Raw genomic sequence first — 23,984 nt, 5'->3', positions numbered from 1 at the left:
CACACATACACACACACGCCAAGAGCGAGTTGTTTATCAGAAACAGACGAGGGAATATTTAGACTCCAGCGCTGTCTCCTAAATCAGTAGGATGAATGAGAGAAAAAATGAGAGAAAGAGTGCCAAAAAAGTACCCTTGTCAGCGACAGGGATGCGCATGTGTGAGATGGAGAGAGATTTTTTCGACAACAAAAAAAAGAAAACAGCGGACTTCCTTATCATGTGAAATAAACGAGGAGGATATGAAAAGACAACACGCAGGCGTGTCCTTTGTTCGTCTGTGAAAAAAAACGAAACAAATCCACCAATTTGTCATCGGCAAACCCCCGCCTGTTACGATTCATGAGCCATCCCCCAAACGCACACACACACCCCCACACACACACGCACGAGCTACAGTCTCTACTGGGCACTCTATTGTCCGAATGGCTGACTGTGGACAGATTCCACCTGGTTGTTCGTTCAAAAGACTCCCTGGCTGAGACACTTGATCCAGGACTCCACGGCCCTCCACACCTCCACAGCCTCAATCGCCTCGTTTTTGAAACCCTAATGAGGCGGATTCAGGAGGGCAGGAGGAGAGCATTCATCAAGCAGAAACACTTCCTCCTTTTTTTTTTCCTCCCCCCGTTGCGATTTTTCAATGCGACGGAAAAACCCAAAAGAGGTGAGCCCACTGCGTGGGATAAAGGGGGGTATTGTGTGGGGCTGGCACTGATCTGGACTGGGCTGGGAAGGAGAGAGGAGGGAGGAAAGGAGAGGAGAGGAGGAGAGAAAAGGAGAGGAGAGGAGGAGAGAAAAGGAGAGGAGAGGAGGAGAGAAAAGGAGAGGAGAGCGGACAGGAGAGGCAGATGGAGAAGTGAAGAGATGTGCAGAATAGAGGATGTGGAACTGGCCAACTACCAGGAGGTCTGCTGGGTTGATAAATACAAATCCCCCCCCCCCCCGCCCCCCCAAATGCAGCCCCTCCTGTGGTAGTTTTCCATTTCAGTGTCCTCCACCTCCCCCTCATATTTCAGAGACAGGCTGGAATGGATGGGGCTCTTAGTGGCGAGCAAGGGGTTACACACACACACACACACACACACACCAGCACACACGTCACACTCAGGCGCAAACAAGCGCGCGCACACACACTCACAGTTATATGTAGACAGTGGTGTGATTGCAACCAGATGGGGGTGGGGGGGTGGGGGGGGTAGGGGTGTGTGTGTGGGGGGGTCAGGGCCGTGCTTCTTCGACACCAACAGACGACTGGGTCATTCTGCCCTCCTTCTCCTCCTCCTCTCGCTCCATTCCATTGTTACCTTTCAGGTAGACAGGAGTGAGCGTGCTGGAGGGAGGGGGAGGTAATTGCTTTAATGGAGGCTGGGACCCCCCCCTCCCCTCCTCCTGTCTCGGTAGAGAGAGTGAGAGAGTGAGAGAGAGAGAGAGAGAGAGAGAGAGAGAGAGAGAGAGAGAGAGAGAGAGAGACATAGAGACAGAGAGAGAGAGAGAGAGAGAGAGAGAGAGAGAGAGAGAGAGAGAGCTGGCAGCTGGCTCCTGAGTCGGGCTGCATTAGAGTGACACGTCTAATTCGGCAATTATGAAAACAAAGAAACCCAGTGAGGGAGCCGTGATTGAAACTGTGAAACGTAACGACAGGGAGAAGGGAGGGAGAAAGAGAGAGAGTCAGAGAGAGAGAGAGAGAGAGTCAGAGAGAGAGAGAAAGAGAGAGTCAGAGAGAGAGAGAGAGAGAGAGTCAGAGAGAGAGAGAGAGAGAGAGAGAGAGAGAGAGAGAGAGAGAGAGAGAGAGAGAGAGAGAGAGAGAGAGAGAGAGAGAGAGAGAGAGAGAGTCAGAGAGAGAGAGAGAGAGAGAGAGAGAGAGAGAGAGAGAGAGAGAGAGAGAGAGAGAGAGAGAGAGAGAGAGAGAGAGAGAGAGAGAGAGAGAGAGAGAGAGAGTCAGAGAGAGAGAGAGAGAGAGAGAGAGAGAGAGAGAGAGAGTCAGAGAGAGAGAGAGAGAGAGAGAGAGAGAGAGAGAGAGAGAGAGAGAGAGAGAGAGAGAGAGAGAGAGAGAGAGAGAGAGAGTCAGAGAGAGAGAGAGAGAGAGAGAGAGAGAGAGAGAGAGAGAGTCAGAGAGAGAGAGAGAGAGAGAGAGAGAGAGAGAGAGAGAGAGAGAGAGAGAGAGGCACGGTTTAACCAAAAAACGATTTCTTAAAACCCCAGAACAACAATAACAGATGAACCCTGTGCTCCCACGTTCCATCTGGTCTACTGAGAGAGGAGAGGAGTAGGGAGGAGAGTAGAGGACAGCAGAGGGGAGAGGAGGGGAGAGGAGGGAAGAGGAGAGGAGGGGAGGAGGGGAGAGGAGTGGAGAGGGGAGGAGAACGCTATGGAAACCAGGTCAAGGTGACCTCAGCCTACCCCAACAGAGACAGAGCTTTCAGGTACTACAAACACACACACACACACACACACATTATATTTCTGCTACTCCTGGATCTTTAACAGCAAATTAGGTCACACGTTGAGTGTCGGAAAAGACAGCGAGTGCACACACACACACACACACAGAGACAGAGACACACAGTCCAACTGGAGCCGTTTGCGTCTGCAGGCTTTTCATTAGGGTTTCTCAATGTCATTAGCTCACTACACGTAATGACTAGCATCTGTACTGCAGCTCTCTCTCTCTCGTGACTCAACACACGCGCGCACACACACTCACGCACGCCGACCTACGCATACAGTACCCACACACACACACATTCGCACACAGACATATACGCGCGCGCGAGCGAACGTGAGCACATTTCCTACATAGCTATAGTCAAGCTGCATAGGATTAGGAGCAATTTCCGAGGATGTAAATAAAGCAGTTTATAGGTTCCTTTATTTAGTCTAAAGAGCAGCTTCTATAACCTCATTAGTCCGCTCGTATGGATCTGCACCGTGTGTAGGCGCGCACGCGCACGTGCGCACACACACACACACACGTATGCAGAGCCACGTACACAACCCTGTCTGTGCTGTGCGTCTTCAGCCGTCCTCTGAGAGACACGGTCTGTGTGTCTGCCCTCTCTGACGACGATGAATCGTGGAGGCGTCCTCCGAGCAGCCACACAGTCATGTCTACGCCTACCCAGAGTCATGGAGCTCAACCTCCTTCTGCCTGTCAAGGACTTTCTCCCTCTCCTTCCCCCTCTCTCTCTCTCTGTCTCTCTCTCTTTCTCCCTCTCTCCCTCTCTGTCTCCCTCCCTCCTTCCCCCCCCCTCTCTACCTCCCTCCCTCCCCCTTCCCTCCCTCCCTCCCTCCACCCTCTCTCTCTCCTCCCTCCCTCCCTCCCTCCCTCCACCCTCTCTCTCTCCTCCCTCCCTCCCTCCCTCCCTCCCTCCCTCCCTCCCTCCCTCCCTCCCTCCACCCTCTCTCTCTCCTCCCTCCCTCCCTCCCTCCCTCCCTCCACCCTCTCTCTCTCCTCCCTTCCCTCCCTCCCTCCCTCCACCCTCTCTCTCTCCTCCCTCCCTCCCTCCACCCTCTCTCTCTCCTCCCTCCCTCCCTCCACCCTCTCTCTCTCCTCCCTCCCTCCCTCCACCCTCTCTCTCTCCTCCCTCCCTCCACCCTCTCTCTCTCCTCCCTCCCTCCACCCTCTCTCTCTCCTCCCTCCCTTTGCCTCTGTACTCCTTCGCCTTTGTCCCTTCCCCCTCCCTCACTCACTCCTCCCTCCTTCCCTCCTCCTATCCATACTCACCCTCTCCTCTCTCCCCTTTCTCTCTCTGTCTCTCTCTCTGTCTCTCTCTCTGCCCTTACTGCCAGCAGGAGCCTGTGGTCCCAGAGTACCATTACCATGGTTACCAATCAACGGATCATTTTTAACCCGTTGCGCGCCCACACACACACCAACATAACACAAACATGACTTTCCCAATAATTCCCAGTTCAGGACAAATGTTTACAGACACACAGACAAAAATGAACACACAGACAGACACACACACACACACACACTATGAAGTCATGGCATTCATACTTCATTTGTGTGAGGAGTGCGTCTGACTGCTCCTCCCAGTGCCCGGTAACAATAACACCATCCCACACTCTCTCTGACAGCACAGACTAATACCTCTCCACACGCCCCCACACACACACTCACACACACGCATAGGACACACACACACAGCGCATGCACACGAATGTAGGTTACACACACGCATGCACAAACCGGCCTCACGCACTTTCCTTACTGATCTTTGTCCTACTTTGTCCTGCCATCTCCTAGCAACCCCTCAACAGTGTCCTAATTAGTGAGGGCCCTCGTGTAATCAATAACCCCTCTTTGTGTGTGTGTGTGTGTGTGTGTGTGTGAGAGGCTGGTATTCTACTGATACCATTCATAGATCCACTGAGGTGTGAAGGATAAGGGCCAATGTGGAGAAGCTGGGCTGAGGATGACGAGCGAAACAAACGCACACACACACACAGGCTGCATGCTCTCTGCACACACACACACAGAGACATACACAGGCTGCATGCTCTCTGCACACACACACACACACAGAGACATACACACTCTCTGGAGACTGTGTTGTGTTGGAGTAACACGGCTGGCTGCCCACTCTCTGTCTGTCTTGCTGTCTGCCCCCATTTCACCGTCTTCTGTCATGTTCCCCTGCTCGCTGTTTGAGGGTGTGCGTCTGTGCGGGTGTGTGTGCATGTATGTGTACAGTGGGTGGGTGTGTATGTGTATCGGGGTGCGTGTGTTTGTGTGCAAATGGCCGTGTAAGTCAGTGTGTGTGTGTGTCAAGGGCGTCGTCTTAGAAAGAGACGCTCACCCGCGCACACGCGCTCGGTGATGAAGTGGCCCTGCCCAACCTTGCATCCCAGTCTCTCTCTCCCTCTTTCTATCTCTCTCTCTCGAGCGCTCCCCCGTCGTCATGGAAACCACGAGCCCCTCCGCTGCCTCCCGTGCCTCTCTCTCGCACCACGTGCGGTTGTCCTTCTCTGGCCCTCCCTCCCTCAGATCTGCTCCTTCTAAAAATGTTTTTTTTCCCTCTTTGTCTCTGTAGGGTTTGTGTGCCAGTCATATTTGTGGTGTTTATTTTGGTATGGGCCAATGGGCATATTTTAGCATGTTCGCTTGGTTGTATGTCTATTAGTGTTGTCTGTGTGTGTGTGTGTGTGTGTGTGTGTGTGTGTGTGTGTGGTTGAGGCCATAAACAGCCAGAGGAAACCAAAGAGCGCATTTACAGCGTGCCTTTAACAAGTTCTTCCATAAAGAACCTGGGTCTGGCTCTCCGCACCACAACAGGCCTCTCCACTGTCACAGCACAACCAGAACTACTGCCTGTCTGCCTCTCCACTGTCACAGCACAACCAGAACTACTGCCTGTCTGCCTCTCCACTGTCACAGCACAACCAGAACTACTGCCTGTCTGCCTCTCCACTGTCACAGCACAACTAGAACTACTGCCTGTCTGCCTCTCCACTGTCACAGCACAACTAGAACTACTGCCTGTCTGCCTCTCCACTGTCACAGCACAACCAGAACTACTGCCTGTCTGCCTCTCCACTGTCACAGCACAACCAGAACTACTGCCTGTCTGCCTCTCCACTGTCACAGCACAACCAGAACTACTGCCTGTCTGCCTCTCCACTGTCACAGCACAACCAGAACTACTGCCTGTCTGCCTCTCCACTGTCACAGCACAACCAGAACTACTGCCTGTCTGCCTCTCCACTGTCACAGCACAACTAGAACTACTGCCTGTCTGCCTCTCCACTGTCACAGCACAACTAGAACTACTGCCTGTCTGCCTCTCCACTGTCACAGCACAACCAGAACTACTGCCTGTCTGCCTCTCCACTGTCACAGCACAACCAGAACTACTGCCTGTCTGCCTCTCCACTGTCACAGCACAACTAGAACTACTGCCTGTCTGCCTCTCCACTGTCACAGCACAACTAGAACTACTGCCTGTCTGCCTCTCCACTGTCACAGCACAACCAGAACTACTGCCTGTCTGCCTCTCCACTGTCACAGCACAACCAGAACTACTGCCTGTCTGCCTCTCCACTGTCACAGCACAACCAGAACTACTGCCTGTCTGCCTCTCCACTGTCACAGCACAACCAGAACTACTGCCTGTCTGCCTCTCCACTGTCACAGCACAACCAGAACTACTGCCTGTCTGCCTCTCCACTGTCACAGCACAACCAGAACTACTGCCTGTCTGCCTCTCCACTGTCACAGCACAACCAGAACTACTGCCTGTCTGCCTCTCCACTGTCACAGCACAACCAGAACTACTGCCTGTCTGCCTCTCCACTGTCACAGCACAACCAGAACTACTGCCTGTCTGCCTCTCCACTGTCACAGCACAACTAGAACTACTGCCTGTCTGCCTCTCCACTGTCACAGCACAACCAGAACTACTGCCTGTCTGCCTCTCCACTGTCACAGCACAACTAGAACTACTGCCTGTCTGCCTCTCCACTGTCACAGCACAACCAGAACTACTGCCTGTCTGCCTCTCCACTGTCACAGCACAACCAGAACTACTGCCTGTCTGCCTCTCCACTGTCACAGCACAACCAGAACTACTGCCTGTCTGCCTCTCCACTGTCACAGCACAACCAGAACTACTGCCTGTCTGCCTCTCCACTGTCACAGCACAACTAGAACTACTGCCTGTCTGCCTCTCCACTGTCACAGCACAACCAGAACTACTGCCTGTCTGCCTCTCCACTGTCACAGCACAACCAGAACTACTGCCTGTCTGCCTCTCCACTGTCACAGCACAACTAGAACTACTGCCTGTCTGCCTCTCCACTGTCACAGCACAACTAGAACTACTGCCTGTCTGCCTCTCCACTGTCACAGCACAACCAGAACTGCCTCGCACACTCAGGAAGGGCTGCACACCACAAACTTCTTAAAATGGCCGTCACCTCATTCCAATCATAGAGTCGGCTGCCCTGCCTTTCAGACACAGATCCTCGAGACTTAATTCTCTTTCGGAAGAGACTTTTGAAACTTCTTTCCGTCAAGTCCGAAGCGTATTGTTTGACTCTTATTTATGTACATTTACATTTTTTCATTTAGCAGACTCTCTTATCCAGAGCGACTTACAGTAAGTACAGGGACATCCCCCCCCGAGGCAAGTAGGGTGAAGTGCCTTGCCCAAGGACACAACGTCATTTGGCACGGCGGGGAATGGATCCGGCAACCTTCTGATTACAAGCCCGATTCCCTCACCGCTCAGCAATCTGACCCCCAGATGTACAATATATGTATGTTCTGGATTGCATAAGCTGTCATTTACTGTACACATATACTGTTTATATGTAGTGTAATTGTATACCGAAGAGGAGAAATGGTATCTACATACTTATTGACGACTTTAATACAAGTAAGTATGTTTGCACTTTAAAATGCATTCAGTCTAGCATTTGTTCGCCCGGGTACACCTCCTCAGAAGAAAGGGTCCTACATCTGTGTGCGTTCAGAACATTCCAGAGATCACAGAGGAAACACGCCCCAACGGTCGTCACGTCGACCGTTATCACCGTTGGCTCGGGCCACTGTCCAAGCGGCTGGATCCGCCGGGCCAGAACTCTCGCAATCAAGGAACCCCCCCTGAAATCGCCCCCCCCGGAGCAGAACTCAAAATAAGACAGATGCGTGTGTGTGTGTGTGTCTTGACTACAAGCAACTCAACAACACCAGAAAACACTTCCAGCCCTTGGTGGAGAATCCCTCGCAGAGTTCCCAGTGCTGCCAAAACCCCCGGAGAGAGACGGAGAGAGAGAGAGTGTGAGGTGAGAGAGAAAGAAAGAAAGAGGGAAATGCGACCGGTCGCTCTCGCCAAAGTCACGCGTTGGCCAACAAATGCGGCCACGACTGAAACTGAGCGCGTGCACGCGCACACACAGAACACGGCAGCGTTCAGCTGGAGGAAGAGTAGCTCTGATGAGAAGAACACACTCCAACTGAGTGACAGCATCGGCTAGCGGACCAGATGTCCACTTCACAGGACCGTCCGCCTCCCCTCTCTCCCCTCTCTCCCCCCTCGCCTCTCCCCTCTCTCCCCCCTCCACCCTCTCTGCCTCTCTATCCCTTTACTCGTCGAAAAGGAAGGAAGAAAGAAGTGGGGGCGGGGGGGGGGGGGGGCCGGGGGGGGGCGCCCACCCCGCTCCCATCCTCTTTGAAGACAAAGGCGGGGTCAGGGGGGGAAACAGAAAGAAGGTCCGTATGGTTCCTGTCACACTGCAGGAGTGTTCCGGAACCAGAACACCTGTTCCGGGCTTCACAGGTCTCCTGGCCCCCCCGGACACGGGAGCCCCCCCCCCCTCCCCAGGGCCTGCTCCGACCAGCAAACCCCCAGAGCTGGACCTCAGCCGGGTGTCTCCGAGGATTGATGTCCCTGCGGTCTTTGATGCCTCGGGGGCTAACGTGTGCTGATGGGATTCACAGAAGGGCCCTTCCTCATTCCACCCTCCCTGTCTTCAATAAGGCGAGGGACCACAACCTGCATGGCAGATCCGCCTTCGCTTCGATTTCAGACCGTGAGAGGAATTCTGGGAAAAGGGGGGGGGGGGGATGGGGAGCAGTTCTATGGGAATGGCTTGTGGCACTTGGCTATAGGGATTCCTCTACGATAAGGTGGTCCAGAACTTGAGGATAGACAGACAGATGGAGAGAGAGAGAGAGAGAGAGAGAGAGAGAGAGAGAGAGAGAGAGAGAGAGAGAGAGAGAGAGAGAGAGAGAGAGAGAGAGAGAGAGAGAGAGAGAGAGAGAGAGAGAGAGAGAGAGAGAGAGAGAGAGTGGCAGACTGGCAGACAAGCAGGCAGACAGACAGATTAGCACACCAACCCACACACACACACACACACAGACACACACAGTGTGCAAATGCTGGCACACACACTGACCCAACATGCCGAGTAATCGGGGAAGATGTGTAACTGCCTTGTCTGAGGCTTTCTCCATCAGGGAAATCAAGCGCTCGTCTAAAGGATATAATTATAATGTCTTTAAATGATTAAAGAGATGCTCCACAAACCGAAGGCAGAGGAGGAGGCAGGACAGGGGAGGAGAGCCTTATCTGAGGAGAGGAGAGGACAGAGCGGAGGAAAGGAAGAGAGGAGGAGGAGAGAAGGAGGAGAGAGCAGAGGAAAGGAAGAGAGGAGGAGGAGAGGAGGAGAGGAGAAGGAGAGGAGGAGAAGAAGAGAGAAGAGGAAAGGAGGAGGGGAAGAGGAGAGAGCGGCGGAGAGGAAGAGAGGAGAGAACGAGGAGAGCAGAGCACAGGAGGAGAGGAGAGGAGAGAGGCCAAAAAACAAGGGAAGGAGAAACCAAGGAGAGCTCGGGCCGAGAGTTTAGCAACCACAGAAGTCGGGAGAGCTGTCCAGACCACACTTAGGTTCCTCTATGATGTAGAACTAATAGGAAAAAGACATGGAGGTTCCCCTAAAAACACCAGCCTTGCTTGTAACATCAATATGGCGCTGGTTAATACAACCTTATTTTCTCTGGCCAGGGTCACCCGGTGTAGACAGCTGTAGACCAACCTTCATTAAGTTTGTTTGAAGAGAGGGAGTCTCTGGTGATTACACAAAGCGCCTGGCCATGACTGAACCTTCATATGCAATGACTTATCTTTCGGCCTCTTTCTCTCTTTTTCCCTTCTCTTTTCAGGGTTTGTTTTGCCGTTTTTTCCCCATTGGCGTGGGTCTCTCTCTCCCTTCTTTTCTTACGGATTTGGGACACGTTCATAAAATATCCCGGTGGTTGTCGATGAGAGCATGTTAGAAGTCATTCTAGTCCTCCTCTCTCGCTCTCTCTCTCTCTCTATCTCTCTCTTCCTCGCTCCTTTCTTTCTCCCTCTCTAATACTCCTCTCTCTCTCCTGACATCTCACGTTCTCAGTTTCAGAGTGGTTTCGGCCTCCTGTCTCACGAGAGGGAACGTGACTGTGGACACGCAGTGAAAAGAGAGAGAGAGAGAGAGAGAGAGAGAGAGAGAGAGAGAGAGAGAGAGAGATGGGGTAAGAGAGAAAGAAGGAGGGAAAGAGAGCCTCCCTACACGTTGTCAAGGACAGCGGATTCTGGCACCCGTCTCTCACCATAACTCTCTTTCGTTTTATATACAAACAGAAAAATCTCTTGCACAAAAAATTGTTTGGGCCCCAAACATGAATTCCTCACTACCTAGCAGGGGTTTTTGTGTGGGCAGGTGGGAAGCAGAAAAGAGATTTGTCTAATAAAAGATTCCACCGCATGAAAAGTGGAAAGAAAGCACCACCCCCCCCCCCCACCCCCCCGCCCTCTGGTGTTTTTCGCCGTAACCTCTCCCAGCCTGGTTGCGGAGCGAGCGTTGAACAGCCTGAGGTGTGGAAAGAGCCAGGCTGCGAGCCCAGGGTTCAGCGGTGATGCTGTTCTGAGCAGCAGTGTGGACCTGGTACAGAGGAAATGAATACTGGGTTACAAAGCGATACAGAGCCGGATCCAAGCTGGCTGGAGGAGGCCAGTATTATGGACTCGGCGCTGTCTTTGGCAGGGGAGATCAGGGCTAATATTACACTGGGCTCAAAGCTAGCCTGCAATATCTCTCTCTCTGTCTCTCTCTCCCCCTCTCCCTCCTGGTCTGTCCCTATCTCTCCATCACCTCCCTCCCTCTCTCGTCCCCCCTCTCCCTCTCTCGCTCCCTCCCTTTTTTCCGCTCGAGTGATATGATTTAAAGAGTGATTCATTAAAGAACACAAACACGTCCAGCAGCACTGTCTTTGACCCCTCGGAGGAAAACAGAGGAGGGAGGGAGGGAGGGAGGGAGGGAGGGAGGGAGGGAGGGAGGGAGGGAGGGAGGGAGGGAGGGAGGGAGGGAGGGAGGGAGGGAGGGAGGGAGGGAGGGAGGGAGGGAGGGAGGGAGGGAGGGAGGGAGGGAGGGAGGGAGGGAGACACAGACATAACAGTGGGGGGAGCTGGGTCGGCCCAAAGACCAGATCAGACACACACAAAAACGACGAGCGCGCGCACGTATCTGGAAACACAACACACTCAAGCGCTCACACACACTCGGAAACGCCCACCACAAACACACACACGCACCCTGTCCTGGACCTCGTTAACGGGGGAGAAGGCTGCGGAAGGGTTCCGAGCCCTCAGCTGTGAGGGCGAACGCCTCGGTCGAGCTGAACCCACCGTGACCCCCCCCCCCCCCCCCGCGCATCTCACATCGCACAAACTCCCCTCAATATCAACCGAACACGATACGCTGGGAAACGTCCACCTCCAAATCCCCTCCACCCCTGATGCACCGGCCACCTGCTGTCCCCAACCGTGCAGGCAGACCTTAAACAAACACACCACACAGGAACATAGGAAGCGCGCTCGTTTGCAACGAGCGGCCCTCCACGTCCTGGTCTTATTAGATTAGTGTGACCTAATGAACAAACCAGGCCCCGCCGTCACCTGCTGCTAATCTGAGATGGGTGTGTGGGCGGGTGTGAGAGGGCATGTACTTGTGAACGTACATGTGTGTGTGAGTGTGTGTGTGTGTGTTTTGGTCCCTCTCTCCACCCATCCCCCGTGGAGGGATATCGATAAGGGATGAGACAGGGAGCAGGAGGGGAGCGGAGGCTGGAGACACACAGGAGGTCTGGAGGACAGATAAGTCTGGAAGAAAAACACAGACCGGGGCAACAAAGAGGGCAAGAGACAGAGAGAGAGAGGGGGGGGGAGAGAGAGAGAGAGAGAGAGAGAGAGAGAGAGAGAGAGAGAGAGAGAGAGGGGGAAGAAAGAGGGCCAGCTCATGTGTAGCCTGCCGTCTGATAGAGTACGGCTTCCTGTGGTACAAGGAGGCTCTCTCGCCCGTCCTCGCTCTACACCCGCGACCGGAGGCTCGGCGGCATGAGGTCATAGACGTGAGACGCAGGTTCGTCGCGGTTCATTAAAGATCCAAAGGAAGAGAGGGGGGAGAATGGAAGGGAGAAAGAGAGGAAAAGAAAGATAGAGGGGAACGAGAGGGGGGGGGGCTAGAAAAAGAGGGAGAGAACAAAGGCATAGAGAGAGAGAATAAGAGAAAGGGGGGGAATGAAAGAACGAGAGAGAGAGAAGAGAGAGAGAGACAGAGAGGTGTAGTCCTATCTACCATATGGTAGTGAGTATGGGGCCTAATGAGGCGTGCTCCCACCCTCTCCTCAGAGCATCATCCAATCAGATCACACATGAGTAGGCGCTCTGATAGGTTTAAAACGGCCCAGCAGATGCCCAGACTCAGCGATGTGGATACCTCAGACTCGGGGCAAAAGAGCAAGGAGATTACCCCCCCCTTAGAAGAAGTGTGTTGTTGAACATTTCCAACTTTTTGGGGGCCATCCCTCAAATCCTCTACAGAATGCCACATGCAGCATCCCTATGCAATTCAAAGGCAGCTATTGTGTTGAGAGAATCGACATTTTCACCGTAATACATGATGGACCTTGTGGATTTTCTGTGCTGTTCACTGAGGTAATTTGGGATTCCCATCTATTCTGAGTATTACGTCTCAGTCTGCCCAGTGGCGTGGGTTCTCTGGCTGGTATCCAATACCAAGCAGGTGATATATGTGTGAAGAGAGCTGATGGCTGTTTTAGGAGATCGCTCACATAGCAGGCGTCGTGCTCTGATCCGCTGTCGCACACACACACACACACACACACACGCACACACGCACACACACCATGTCAACATCGTCAGCAGCTGAGACCTGAGAACCTAAATGTGCCATCGATGGTGTGTGTGTGTGTGTGTGTGTGTGTGTGTGTGTGTGTGTGTGTTGAGGAACACAGAGAAGGGATGCCAGCTGTTAGGCTTAGTTAATAATCCTCCCATTTTGATTTTCTTTGGTGTCAATTTATCGCATGTGGGTGGGTATGTTGGAAGGAGGGGCCCAATGTGTGTGTGTGTGTGTGTGTGTGTGCAAACCCAGCCGTTTGCCTTCAGTGTTCCAACATTAGACATGCAGCTCAACAGTGTTGTGGCCGCATTGATGACTTCAACCTGCCTCTCTCAATGAAGAGAAAGCCATTAAATCGGCCAGATTAAAGACATTAATCCAAACTAGCCCGATTAAACGGAGTGACAGGTGAATAAAAACAGCCAGAACCTAAGCATCGGTATTTAATCACACTGCTGTCACCGTGGAAGACAAGATAATGAGAGGAAAGAGGGCGGATAATGAATTTCTCTCCACATTTTTCCGTCTTCATAAAAACGACTCACTGTGTAAATGTTGGACTGCTGGAACTGGAACCTGTGGGCTGGCTCTGGTTTCCTCGTGGGATGGGATTTAGCGTGACACCAGCAGGAGACAGGGCCCACGGTTACAGGAACAGGAAGTCACTGCCCAACAGCTTCCCCTTTGCCCATATGTCTCTGGCACCGTGGATCCATTGATTGTGTGTGTGTGTCTGTGTGTGCATGCGTGTGTGTGTGTGGTTTGTGAGCGTGTAGCAGTGTTAAATGGGATTAGTATTTCAGTGTGGCTTCAGAGGCAATCTGCCTTCACGTGTTGAGAGGGTGATTGCTCTGACAGGACCGCGCTAGTGTGTTTACTTTCGTGGTCATTGTGGGAAGTCAAAACGCTCAGAGTGCACCTGTTAAAAGAAGCCTGCCTCTGGTCTAATTCCTTTCCCAGTCTCTTCCTGTCTCGCACGCACACACACGCATGCATGCGCGCACACGCGCGTCTCTCCCATCGCTCCTCTCATCCCCCCTCCTCTCATCCCCCCTCCTCTCATCCCCCCTCCTCTCATCCCCCCTCCTCTCATCCCCCCTCCTCTCATCCCCCCTCGTCTTACAGCCTCGTCTTTCTTTTCTCCATTTTCCCCAACTTTTCTCCCAGCTATTTTCTACAACCTGGCTTCCAACACATTTCCCTCTCTCTCTCTCTAACTTTCTCTCTCTCTCTCTCTCTCTCTCTCTCTCTCTCTCTCTCTCTCTCTCTCTCTAACTTTCTCTCTCTCTCTCTCTCTCTCTCTCTAACTTTCTCTCCCTCTCTCTCTCTCTAACTTTCTCTCTCTCTCTCTCTCTCTCTCTCTCTCTCTCTCTCTCTCTCTCTCTCTCTCTCTCTCTCTCTCTCTCTCTCTCTCTCTCTCTCTCTCTCTCTCTCTTTTCTCTCTTTCTCTCTCTCTCTCTCTCTCTCTCTCTCTCTCTCTCTCTCTCTCTCTCTCTCTCTCTCTCTCTCTCTCTCTCTCTCTCTCTCTCTCTCTCTCTCTCTCTCTCTCTCTCTCTCTCTCTCTCTCTCTCTCTCTCTCTCTCTCTCTCTCTCTCTCTCTCTCTCTTCTCTCTCTAACTTTCTCTCTCTCTCTCTCTCTCTCTCTCTCTCTCTCTCTCTCTCTCTCTCTCTCTCTCTCTAACTTTCTCTCTCTCTCTCTCTCTCTCTCTCTCTCTCTCTCTCTCTCTCTCTCTTCTCTCTCTAACTTTCTCTCTCTCTCTCTCTCTCTCTCTCTCTCTCTCTCTCTCTCTCTCTCTCTCTCTCTCTCTCTAACTTTCTCTCTCTCTCTGTCTGTTTCTCTCTTTTACCTCTCTGTCTCTAACTCTCGTTTTCACTCTTTCTGCATTACTTTTCTTTCTGTCTCTCTCTCTCTCTCTCTCTCTCTGTCTCTCTCTGTGTCTGTCTGTCTGTCTCTCTCTCTCTCTGTCTCTCTCTGTCTGTCTGTCTGTCTGTCTGTCTCTCTGTCTCTCTCTTTCTCCCCAGCTGAGTCCATCTGTGTGTCTGTCTGTCTGAATGATTGAGGGCTACTTAACAGGCCCGACCAGGAAAACACATGCTGAACATCACAGGGGAGAGGCAGAACCTGCTGGAAGAGAACCCTTGGCTAGGGTAACACACACACCCACACACACTTGCCAAGCCGTGGTCAAACACACACACACACTCGGGTAAAACACGCACCCACACACACTTTCCGGGGCGAGTAAAAATACTGCAATGCCGCTCCACACACCAGAGAGAGGAAGCTCTTTAGAAACACGAAACAGCATTTGCATGGAAGACAGGGACAAGCTGTCAAACACGTTTACACGATTTATGACATTCAGGCCGATGGGTTGCTGTGTCGGAGGCCCTGCCCTGGAATAGAGCTCATCGGCTGTCACCGAGGGCTGTTGCCAGGGGCGGAGGAACAAGAGAGCGCTCTCTGATACGGCGTACGGACGCCAAGACACGACCGGAGCAGGAAGAAGACTACTGCTTGGCTGAGGGGTGAAGAGGATAAAAAGCTCCGGGAATCTGCGGAGCGGTTCACACGAGGCAGGCCGTCAACGACATTACCGATCGGCTCAAACGCATAGTTCTTATTTTGATGGACGTGACCCCGAAAAAGCAGTTTCAGAGGGACGTGACTGGAATGAATCAAAAGACCCTGACGGGAATCACAGGTTTATGTGTGTGTGTGAGAGAAAGAGAGAGAGAGAGAGAGAGAGAAAGATGAAGAGAGAGAGACACAGAGACAGAGACAAAGACAGAGACAGAGAGAGAGAGAGACATTGAGTGTGCTTATGTGAGTGTGCACGTGCGTGTGCAAGTGTGTGTGATTTGTCTGCCTGTCTGGCGTCTGTCTGTCACACACTGTATACGTGTCTGATCACACACACCTGCAGTGGTTCGTCTGGGAAATACTCTGAGGAAGCAAGTGGGGTGAGGGGGGGGGCTACACATGTGTGGGAAAGGGGGGGGGGGGGGGGAGGGGAGTCAAAGCAAGGGAAAGGAAACCAAGAAATAAATAGGGCCTTTGTGCTTTCGGCTAAGTAAACACCTGTGGACCCTGTGGTCTTCCACGCTGGGGCCGTTGATAAGCCCGCTTCACACACGGGCTATCACTGTGAGAGAGCGCCTCGCACCCCCAGGACGGATGGAGGAACCCTCTGTACTCTCTGTCACCTCTCCTCTCCGCCTCGTCCTCCCACGCTTTCCTCGCGCACCCCTCACGCACACACGCCAGCACGCACGTACACAAACACCCATCGCGCTCCAATCGAGGTCGTTTCGGATTCGTTCGCGCCCCTTGGTCGGACTACCCGTCTGAAACGCTCGTTTTCGCTCTGCGCCGTGGTAAACGAGGGTAGGTTTTGAAGTCAAACGGCTCGTCTAGTTTCGTGTCTTGTCTGGGCTTTGGGGGAAACATCCGTGTCCTTTTTCTCTCTGCCCGTCAACGCTGACCTGATAGAACCTCACACCGTGCGGTCGTCAGTGCCAACAACCGCCCCGAAGCGACGTAAACCGGTCCACCCTCCACCTCATACACTGCTATTGTCACAAGGTGTTTGGGCCTCCATAGCAGGAAATTAGAGAGACTGTAGGCACGTTTGTTATTCCATGTCTTAGAAAGGAGCGGGGATAAACAAAGGCCATCCAGATATCCGGCTATTGGCCAAGAGTCCTCGAGCAGAGACAGAGCAGTTGTAATAATAATAACGTCCTCCGACAGACATTTTTATCGAAAGCGCCGAACAAAGGGGGAGACTTGAACCTGCAACCTTCAGACTCGCAGTCCAATGCTGAGCTACCGGTGAGCTACACCCTTCCCTGGGTCCCGACAACATTTGCAAACTGATATCATTCGAGCAGCGCATTCCAATCGTCCGAGAAAGGACCGAGTCCGAATGACGGCATCCTCTGCAAATGATTTTCTTTTCTTTCCTTCTCTCTCTTTCTTGGCTCAAGCCCCCCTGGGGGGGGGGGCCTGAGTAGAACGTGCCGGAATGATCGAAGCCTTCCCTCGTTGTCGGATTCTGGCATATCGGATGGGACCGCCACCCGCGGGGGCCTGGCTCAGGGATGCGCTTCCAGTGCTTGGGAAAACGGCCAACAGCTGGCAACTATAAAACCGACTACATATGTTTTAAGGGGTGTGGGGATGAGGGGGGGTGGGGGGAGGGGGCGTGGGGGAGGGGGCTGTGGGGGGAGGGGGGGCGTTCTTTTGTTTGCTGACAGAAATATGTAACGAAACGGCCCCTGACGAGAAGCATGTGACTCGACTCAGCCCCCGGGGTTTTGATCTCGGTGGGATCCGAACCGAGACTGGACGGCGGGTTCACTTCCCCCCCCTCCTTCCGCCCCTTCAGACTGTCGTCCTTCCTTACCCCTTCTCCTCCTCTTTCATCTTCTTTCGACACTCTCTCCTTTCGCGTATCTCCCTCCCTCCCTGCCTTCCTTCCCCCTCTCCTCTCCTCTCTTTCCCCTCAGGGGCAATGTCCATATGCCCTATGACTCTGTGGAGAGCCGGCAGGCTACGCTCTCCAAACAGTCTGTTAAATGAACCGGCAACAATGTGGGATCCCGGTATTTTTCTAAACCTACTTCAGCCAAACGGCAGGTTGATCCCAGAAGCCGGTAAACGGCAGCACTTTGAAGGCCGGCAAACCGCATTCTATGAAAAGAGAGGAGGGGGAAGAGAAAACAAGTCGTTTTTCGGGCCCCTCTCTACCGCTTGAGGGGGAAGACGGGGGTAAAACAAGCTGGGAAAACAGTTAGCGTTAACGGTGCGCGGTCGCCGCCAGAACACCTCTGCTAGCACAGAACCCCCCTCCAATGAGGAGGACAAGAAAGCTGGTCTCAAGTATCTCTCTATCTCCGTGTCTCTCTCTCTCTCTTCCCACGAGAGAATCCCTTCATACATAAGCAGTGCCCAACTGGAGATGAAAGCGGAGAGTCAATCTACCGTGAAAAAAAAAGAGAAGATTCCCAGAACTGAGGGGGATCGACCCCACTGTACGCCGCCGACCCGGTTGCCACGGAAACCCTCGGAGGTGAGGAAGAGGACACGCCAGCCTCGCTGCGAGTAAATCTCCGCACAGTAGCCCGAGGAATGCGGGCAACTTCTATCTCCATTCCTCTCGACTCTCTCGCTCTTTTCCTCCCTCCATATCTTGATCAATCCCTTGATAAACCCCACCACCATCGCCGTCACCACCACCCCCGACCCCTCTCCCTTTCAAAAGGAGCACATTCCAGGGCGCGGCGTGCCGGGTTTCTGCGTTTTTATGAATCACGTCGAGGTATGTCAGCACCTCCCTTTGTGGAGTCGGCGGGGTCTCGGAAGAGACAGTGCTTCACTATATTCACGAGGGCGAGTTTCCACGCTCGTTTACGGGGCTCTATAAATCAGCGGCAGCGCTGGCGGAGTCGTCAGACGGGAGCTTAGGACGAGGGTGTCGGTGAGGAGAGAGACAGAGAGAGAGAGAGAGAGAGAGAGAGAGAGGGAGAGGAGAGAGAGAGAGAGAGAGAGAGAGAGAGAGAGAGAGAGAGAGAGAGAGAGAGAGAGAGAGAGAGAGAGAGAGAGACAGACAGACAGGCAGGCAGGCAGGCAGTTCCTACCTCGAGGAAGCAGGTCCCGGCCGGCGTGTTCTCCTTGACCGACACGTTGTAGAAGCTTCCGGAGAACACGGGCGCGTTGTCGTTCACGTCCTGCAGCACCACGTCCACCTTCGCCGTCGACGACAGCGGGGGCCGCCCGCCGTCCGTGGCCACCACCGTCACGCTCGGCGCCGGCTCCGACTCGTAATCCAGCGCGGTCGCTGTGGTGATTATCCCCGTCACGGGGTCGATGGCGAACCAGGCGGCGTGGCCGCCGCTCTCGTCTTTGAGGAGGCTGTAGCGCACGTCCCCGTTGGGGCCCTGGTCCTTGTCCCGGGCGGTGACCTGGAGCACAAAGGAGCCCGGATACACCACCTCGGGGATGGTCTGTCGATAAGCCTGCTGGTCGAACAGGGGCGGGTTGTCGTTCACGTCCATCACCTGGATGGTGAAGGACGACTCGGCCCTCAGCGGAGGCGTGCCCGAGTCAGTGGCCATCACCCGCAGCTCGTATGAGTCGCGCTCCTCGCGGTCCAGCTCCTGGTCCACGTAGATCAGGTAGATGATGCTGTCCTTGGTGGTCAGGGCGAACTTGCCGTCGCCACCCTCCAGGGAGACGTTGACGTTGGCGTATTCGCCGTAGTCCGGGTCGGTCACGGAGATCCGGGCCACGTACTGGCCCGGCTGGGCGCCCTCAGAGATGCGCGGCGAGCCGTCCTCGCTGAGGAAGATGATGGTCATGGTGGGCTGGTTGTCGTTGTAGTCGCGGACGTGGATGGTCACGAAGGCGTTGGTGACCTAACGGGGGGGGCGGAACGGCACACTGCCTGTTAGAACTCGGCCAAACTTTCAAAACATCGTCGCCTTTTCTTCAACATAGGCATCTCTCTCTTGCACATTGAGTCGTACAGTTTTTGAATAATCCGGGGAAAATCTCAAAATGACATAAATGTAATATCTAAATGATATCTTCCATTATAATAATTTCCCATATGATGTTGTAATTGCATCTTCCCTTGTCTATAAAATAGTTTGTTATGTTTTATATATAAATACATACATTTGTATATCACATGGATCTAACATGCTGCAGTTAGTCTTCGTGCATTGTGTATAAATGATTATGATCCTGTCTCAGATACAGTATTAGGTGTATTAAGGTATTTTGGGCCGTGCCAAGTGCTCCTAAAGGGGGGATGCTGACCTCTGGTTGGCTGGCATTGTCCCTGGCCTGCACCACCAGCTCATGCACCCTCTTCAGCTCAAAGTCTAACGGCCGGTTCAGCGTGATCACGCCCGACTTGGTATCCATGACAAAGTAGCGGTCCGGGTCACTCTGCCGCCGGTTGATCTCGTACAGAACCAGGCCGTTGTCGCCCTCGTCCGCGTCAGACGCAAACACCTGCCGGACAGGAAGTAGGAGAGCAGGGAGAAAACATGGGTTATGGCGACCCCTTCCTGTTCTCCACCTTTATCCTGATGGATCAGGCTCCTGAATAGGCTCACTCATTGATGGCATCGGTGTTCAAGCTCTTGGTGCAGGACAAATTCTGGGCAATAAAGGTTTTCATTCATTCATTCATTCATTCATGGCAGACCTGTAGTGTAGTAAAGAATTCGGACCTTCAACGGTTTCCCTTTCGATCAAAGGATACAAACATGACGACATCTTATATATTATAGTAAGTGTTATGTTATGAATCGTGCTGTTACATGACATTAATTTTGCTCCAGATGGAGGACATCCGGGAGCGGGGGGAAGGCCGGAGGGACGTCCAGTACCTGGAGGATGTTGCTCCCCTGGGGCAGGCTCTCTGAGATGATGGCGTGGTACCGGCTCTGGTTGAAGACCGGCGCGTGGTCGTTGATGTCCGTCACCGACACCTCCAGAGTCATGGCCCCGGTCCTCTTGGGCGAGCCCCCGTCGAAGGCCTCCAGCAGCAGGCTGTAGGACGAGCGCTTCTCCCTGTCCAGGATGGCGTTGACCACCAGGTCCAGGTACAGGACCTTGTTGGCAGCTCTCTTGGTCTCCAGCCTGAAGGCCTGGTCCACGTTGCCGTAGCGGATCACGTAGCCCTGGGTGGTCAGCTGGTCCTCGTCGGCGTCCGTGGCGGCGTCCAGGGAGAATCGCGTCCCCACCGCCGTCTGCTCGGGGATCTTCAGCGGCGCCTTGGCCCGGGGGAAGGTCGGCGCGTGGTCGTTGATGTCGTTGACCGTGATGGACACCTCCACGGTGACGCCGGTCATGGTGACGGCGATGAAGCTGTAGTGGTCGCGCTCCTCGCGGTCGAGGCGCCGCGCCGTGGTGATGATGCCCGTGGTGTCGTCGATGTGGAGGTCGCTGCCCACGCCCGTGCCCTCGTGGTCGGAGATGAAGTAGAGGCTGGCGGTGACGTCCGGCGGGAGGCCCGCGCTGATGTCGCCCACGATGGTGCCTTCCGGTTGCTCCTCGTCCAGTTGGAGTTCCAGCGCACCCAGAACCGAAGGGGATTGGCTCAGGATCAGTTCCAGAACCACAAACGCCAGCAGGAGGAACCGCCGTTGCCGTACGCCCCAATACACTCTCAGTCCACCGGGTCCGGCCCCGGACCCAGAACCTTTGCTTGTTGTTCTCATGGCTGGCTCCGCCTACACCTGCGGGGAAACAAAAGAACGATGTCAGTTCGGGGTGAAGTCTGCCTCCCCTCTTTGAAGAACGCGACAAAGGTTTCCAGCCCAAAGCAGAGAAGGACTGAAACAGCACGCACTGCCCTAGATGAAAGGGGGGGAAATGCTCGACCATTTGATACGTTTGTATATGAATGTGAGGTACTGAAAGGTTATTAAGACTTTTGCCAATTAGGGTTCTTTAGTGAGGATAGAAAGTAGCAGCTGGGAAAGTTTAAAAGTAAACCATTTCATGTGTGTGAGACCAAAAACAGCCTCCCAGATGAGATTCGTTTTTTGGCGTCCAATGAACACTCCAAGCACACACAAGCAATAATACGACTAAGAAGATGATTGTCAGTTTATTTAGATTAATAGTTGACTTAGCGGATAACATTCGAGAGGGAGTTTAGATGCCGGCAGTAAACATGTGCATTAAGGAGGCTGTTAAAATTCAGCTCCACACTGCTCTGTAATTGAAAATTCTCTTACACCTCTCATAGCAGATCACACACATACACACAGTTGGAATGCATGGGAAAGTCGACTTTTTCGTCTGCATCTGGGTCTCTGTGGGGAGTGTAAGCATCAGAAAAGATTGTAAGCTCAAAGCACATGTTTCCTCTCACTCTCTGCCACGCACACACACACACACACACACGCACTAGCACACACACACACACACACACCACAAACACAGCAGCCTCCTCACACACACACACACACACACACACACAGTGATGCGCCAAAACACACTCAAACAGGATCTATTACAGTTTAAATGAATTGTGTGTGTGTGTGCATTTGTTTTGTGTCAGTACGCATCACCGTATTGAGATTGCTGCTTAGCCTGCCAAGCCACTGTTAAGCTAGCGCTCTGGTGATATGGAGGTCGGTTTTCTGACTGAAGAAGGAATCAACCAATGTATGCTGGGATACACTTCCATGCATCTAACAAGCTGTGCAATGCTCACAAAAAGACAGTATGCACACACACACACACACACACAAAGACACACATTACTTTGGACTCCAAAACACTTTCCTGTTTATGATCACGACAAATATTTATTAAATCTAACCAACAGGCCCATCATTTGTTTACGATCAAATCTGAGTATTTATGAGGCTAAATTGGGTTTATGGCTCGTTAAGAACATTTCACAGCACGGGACAGCTGTCCAGACTAAATATTATTCATCTATTACACAAACAAAAGGGAACCGTATCGATGATCTCGGTGTTCCTTTGTGCTCTTCCACATCCACAGCCTCCAAAAAGCGCTGACTCAGCCGTGCATACGATGCCTTCGCTGCCGACACACAGTGCAGACATGCTAATGTGATTGTAGGTCTCCGTGAAAAAGTAAAAGTTAAAAAAAAAGTTAAAAAAGAGGCCAGGATGTTCCCCCCCCCCCCCCCCCCAGTGCTTGTCGGATCTGCAGCGTTAACCCCAGGAATGTCCTCCAGCCTCCACACACACACACACACAAGAACCCTAAATGAGGCTTACACATACACACGTGCACACGCACCGACACACGTGCACAGCAGCCTCACGGAGGGACACACACATGCACGCGCACAAGCGAACGAGCGCACTGACGCAGACAGAACCACGACCGCAGCAAAAGGAAGGCAGTCGTTTGGCATGTGAAACATAGGTTTGCCAGAGCTCCCGTACACAATCGTTGTGTTCCACAGCGGTACTGGTGGGTAATGATAGGTTACAAGGCTGACTGTGGTGTAACAAAGCATTTACCCCCCCCCCCTACCCCCACGCACTCCCCCACGCCGCCCCTCAACCCAAACTCCTCCTAGCCCCCCTATCCTATACCCACCCCCCCCAAGCTCACCTCACCCCTCTCCTCCCACCCCCATCTCCATCCTCTATCCTCCCTCTTGCCCTCCTATCACAACCCCCCCCCCCCCCCCCACCCAAACCCCGCTGACCTTCAGGAGCTGAACGCCCCTCTAGCAGGTGTTCTCTCTGAGGGTGGACATTCATGAAGCCTATGGCTCCACTGGGATGGGGGGCTGGGGGGCGGGGGGGCGGAGGGGGGGGGGGGGACAGGGGTGGAGGGGGCTCCTTTTAGGGGTCTTTGGCCTCTACATCTGGCCGGCACAACCAAACCGGGTCGTGGACTGCTCCAACACACACACACACACGCACGCACGCACAGACAGCTGAAACGTCCATTTGTAAACGCAGGCACGCGACTGCCTGTGTGTGTGAGTGTCAGGAGAGTGGGAAGAGGTCAAGTAGAGAACCTTTCCCTTTCGGAAAATAAGGGGTTGGAGGGGGGGGGGGGGGGAGAGAAAATCTGAGATGGGGGGTGGGGGTGTGGGTGGGGGGGAGTCCTCCTTCTGTTGGGCTGCGCACAGCCAAGGAGAGCAAACGGAGGATTGGAGTCTGGCTTTTGGAGACCTCCGTCTGCCTGCCCTGGGATGAATCACCGGCCGCTCCCCCGCCAAAGAGAGTGTGAGAGAGGAGGAAGAAAAACAGAGAGAGAGACATCCAGACAGAGAGAGAGAGAGAGAGAGAGAGAGAGCAAGAGAGAGAGAGAGAGAGAGAGAGTGAGAGAGAGTGAGAGGGAGAGAGAGACAGGGAGAGAGAGAGAGAGAGCTAAAGCAAGAAATTAAGAGAGAGGGCGAGACAAAAGGAAAGAGAGACAGAAAAAGAGGGAGATAAAGGGACCGAGAGGGAAAACAGAGAAGCCGTATTTCAGACGGTTGGGGTGATTAGACAGTAAAACAGCCTTTGGCAGGAAGGCCCAGACGTCCACAGAGAGAGAGAGAGAGAGAGAGAGAGAGAGAGAGAGAGAGAGAGACAGAGAGAGAGAGACAGAGAGACAGAGAGACAGAGAGACAGAGAGACAGAGAGAAGAGAGAGAGAGAGAGAGAGAGAGAGAGAGAGAGAGAGAGAGAGATAGATAGATAGATAGATAGATAGATAGATAGATAGATAGATAGATAGATAGATAGATAGATAGATAGATAGATAGACAGATAAATAGAGAGAGAGAGAGG

General features: G+C 53.2%; 1 protein-coding gene across 1 annotated transcript in view; it reads right to left on the bottom strand.

Annotated features, from left to right (window-relative positions):
- dchs1b (dachsous cadherin-related 1b) overlaps nucleotides 1-23,984 on the bottom strand; it is an 84,043-nt gene that overhangs the window by 48,291 nt on the left and 11,768 nt on the right. The window contains exons 2-4 of the mRNA XM_084683913.1: nucleotides 20,092-20,943; nucleotides 19,514-19,711; nucleotides 18,331-19,107 (exon numbers count right to left, since the gene is read on the bottom strand). Coding sequence (XP_084540039.1) covers nucleotides 18,331-19,107; nucleotides 19,514-19,711; nucleotides 20,092-20,925 — 1,809 coding nt within the window. The 5' untranslated portion in view covers nucleotides 20,926-20,943. The remainder of the gene's footprint in view (nucleotides 1-18,330; nucleotides 19,108-19,513; nucleotides 19,712-20,091; nucleotides 20,944-23,984) is intronic.

Source organism: Hypomesus nipponensis, chromosome 20 (assembly GCF_054491055.1).
Source record: "Hypomesus nipponensis isolate SF chromosome 20, ASM5449105v1, whole genome shotgun sequence".
Lineage (NCBI taxonomy): Eukaryota > Metazoa > Chordata > Actinopteri > Osmeriformes > Osmeridae > Hypomesus > Hypomesus nipponensis.
Note: the sequence above shows the minus strand (reverse complement) of the source record. Positions and strands in the feature narration are given on the sequence as shown.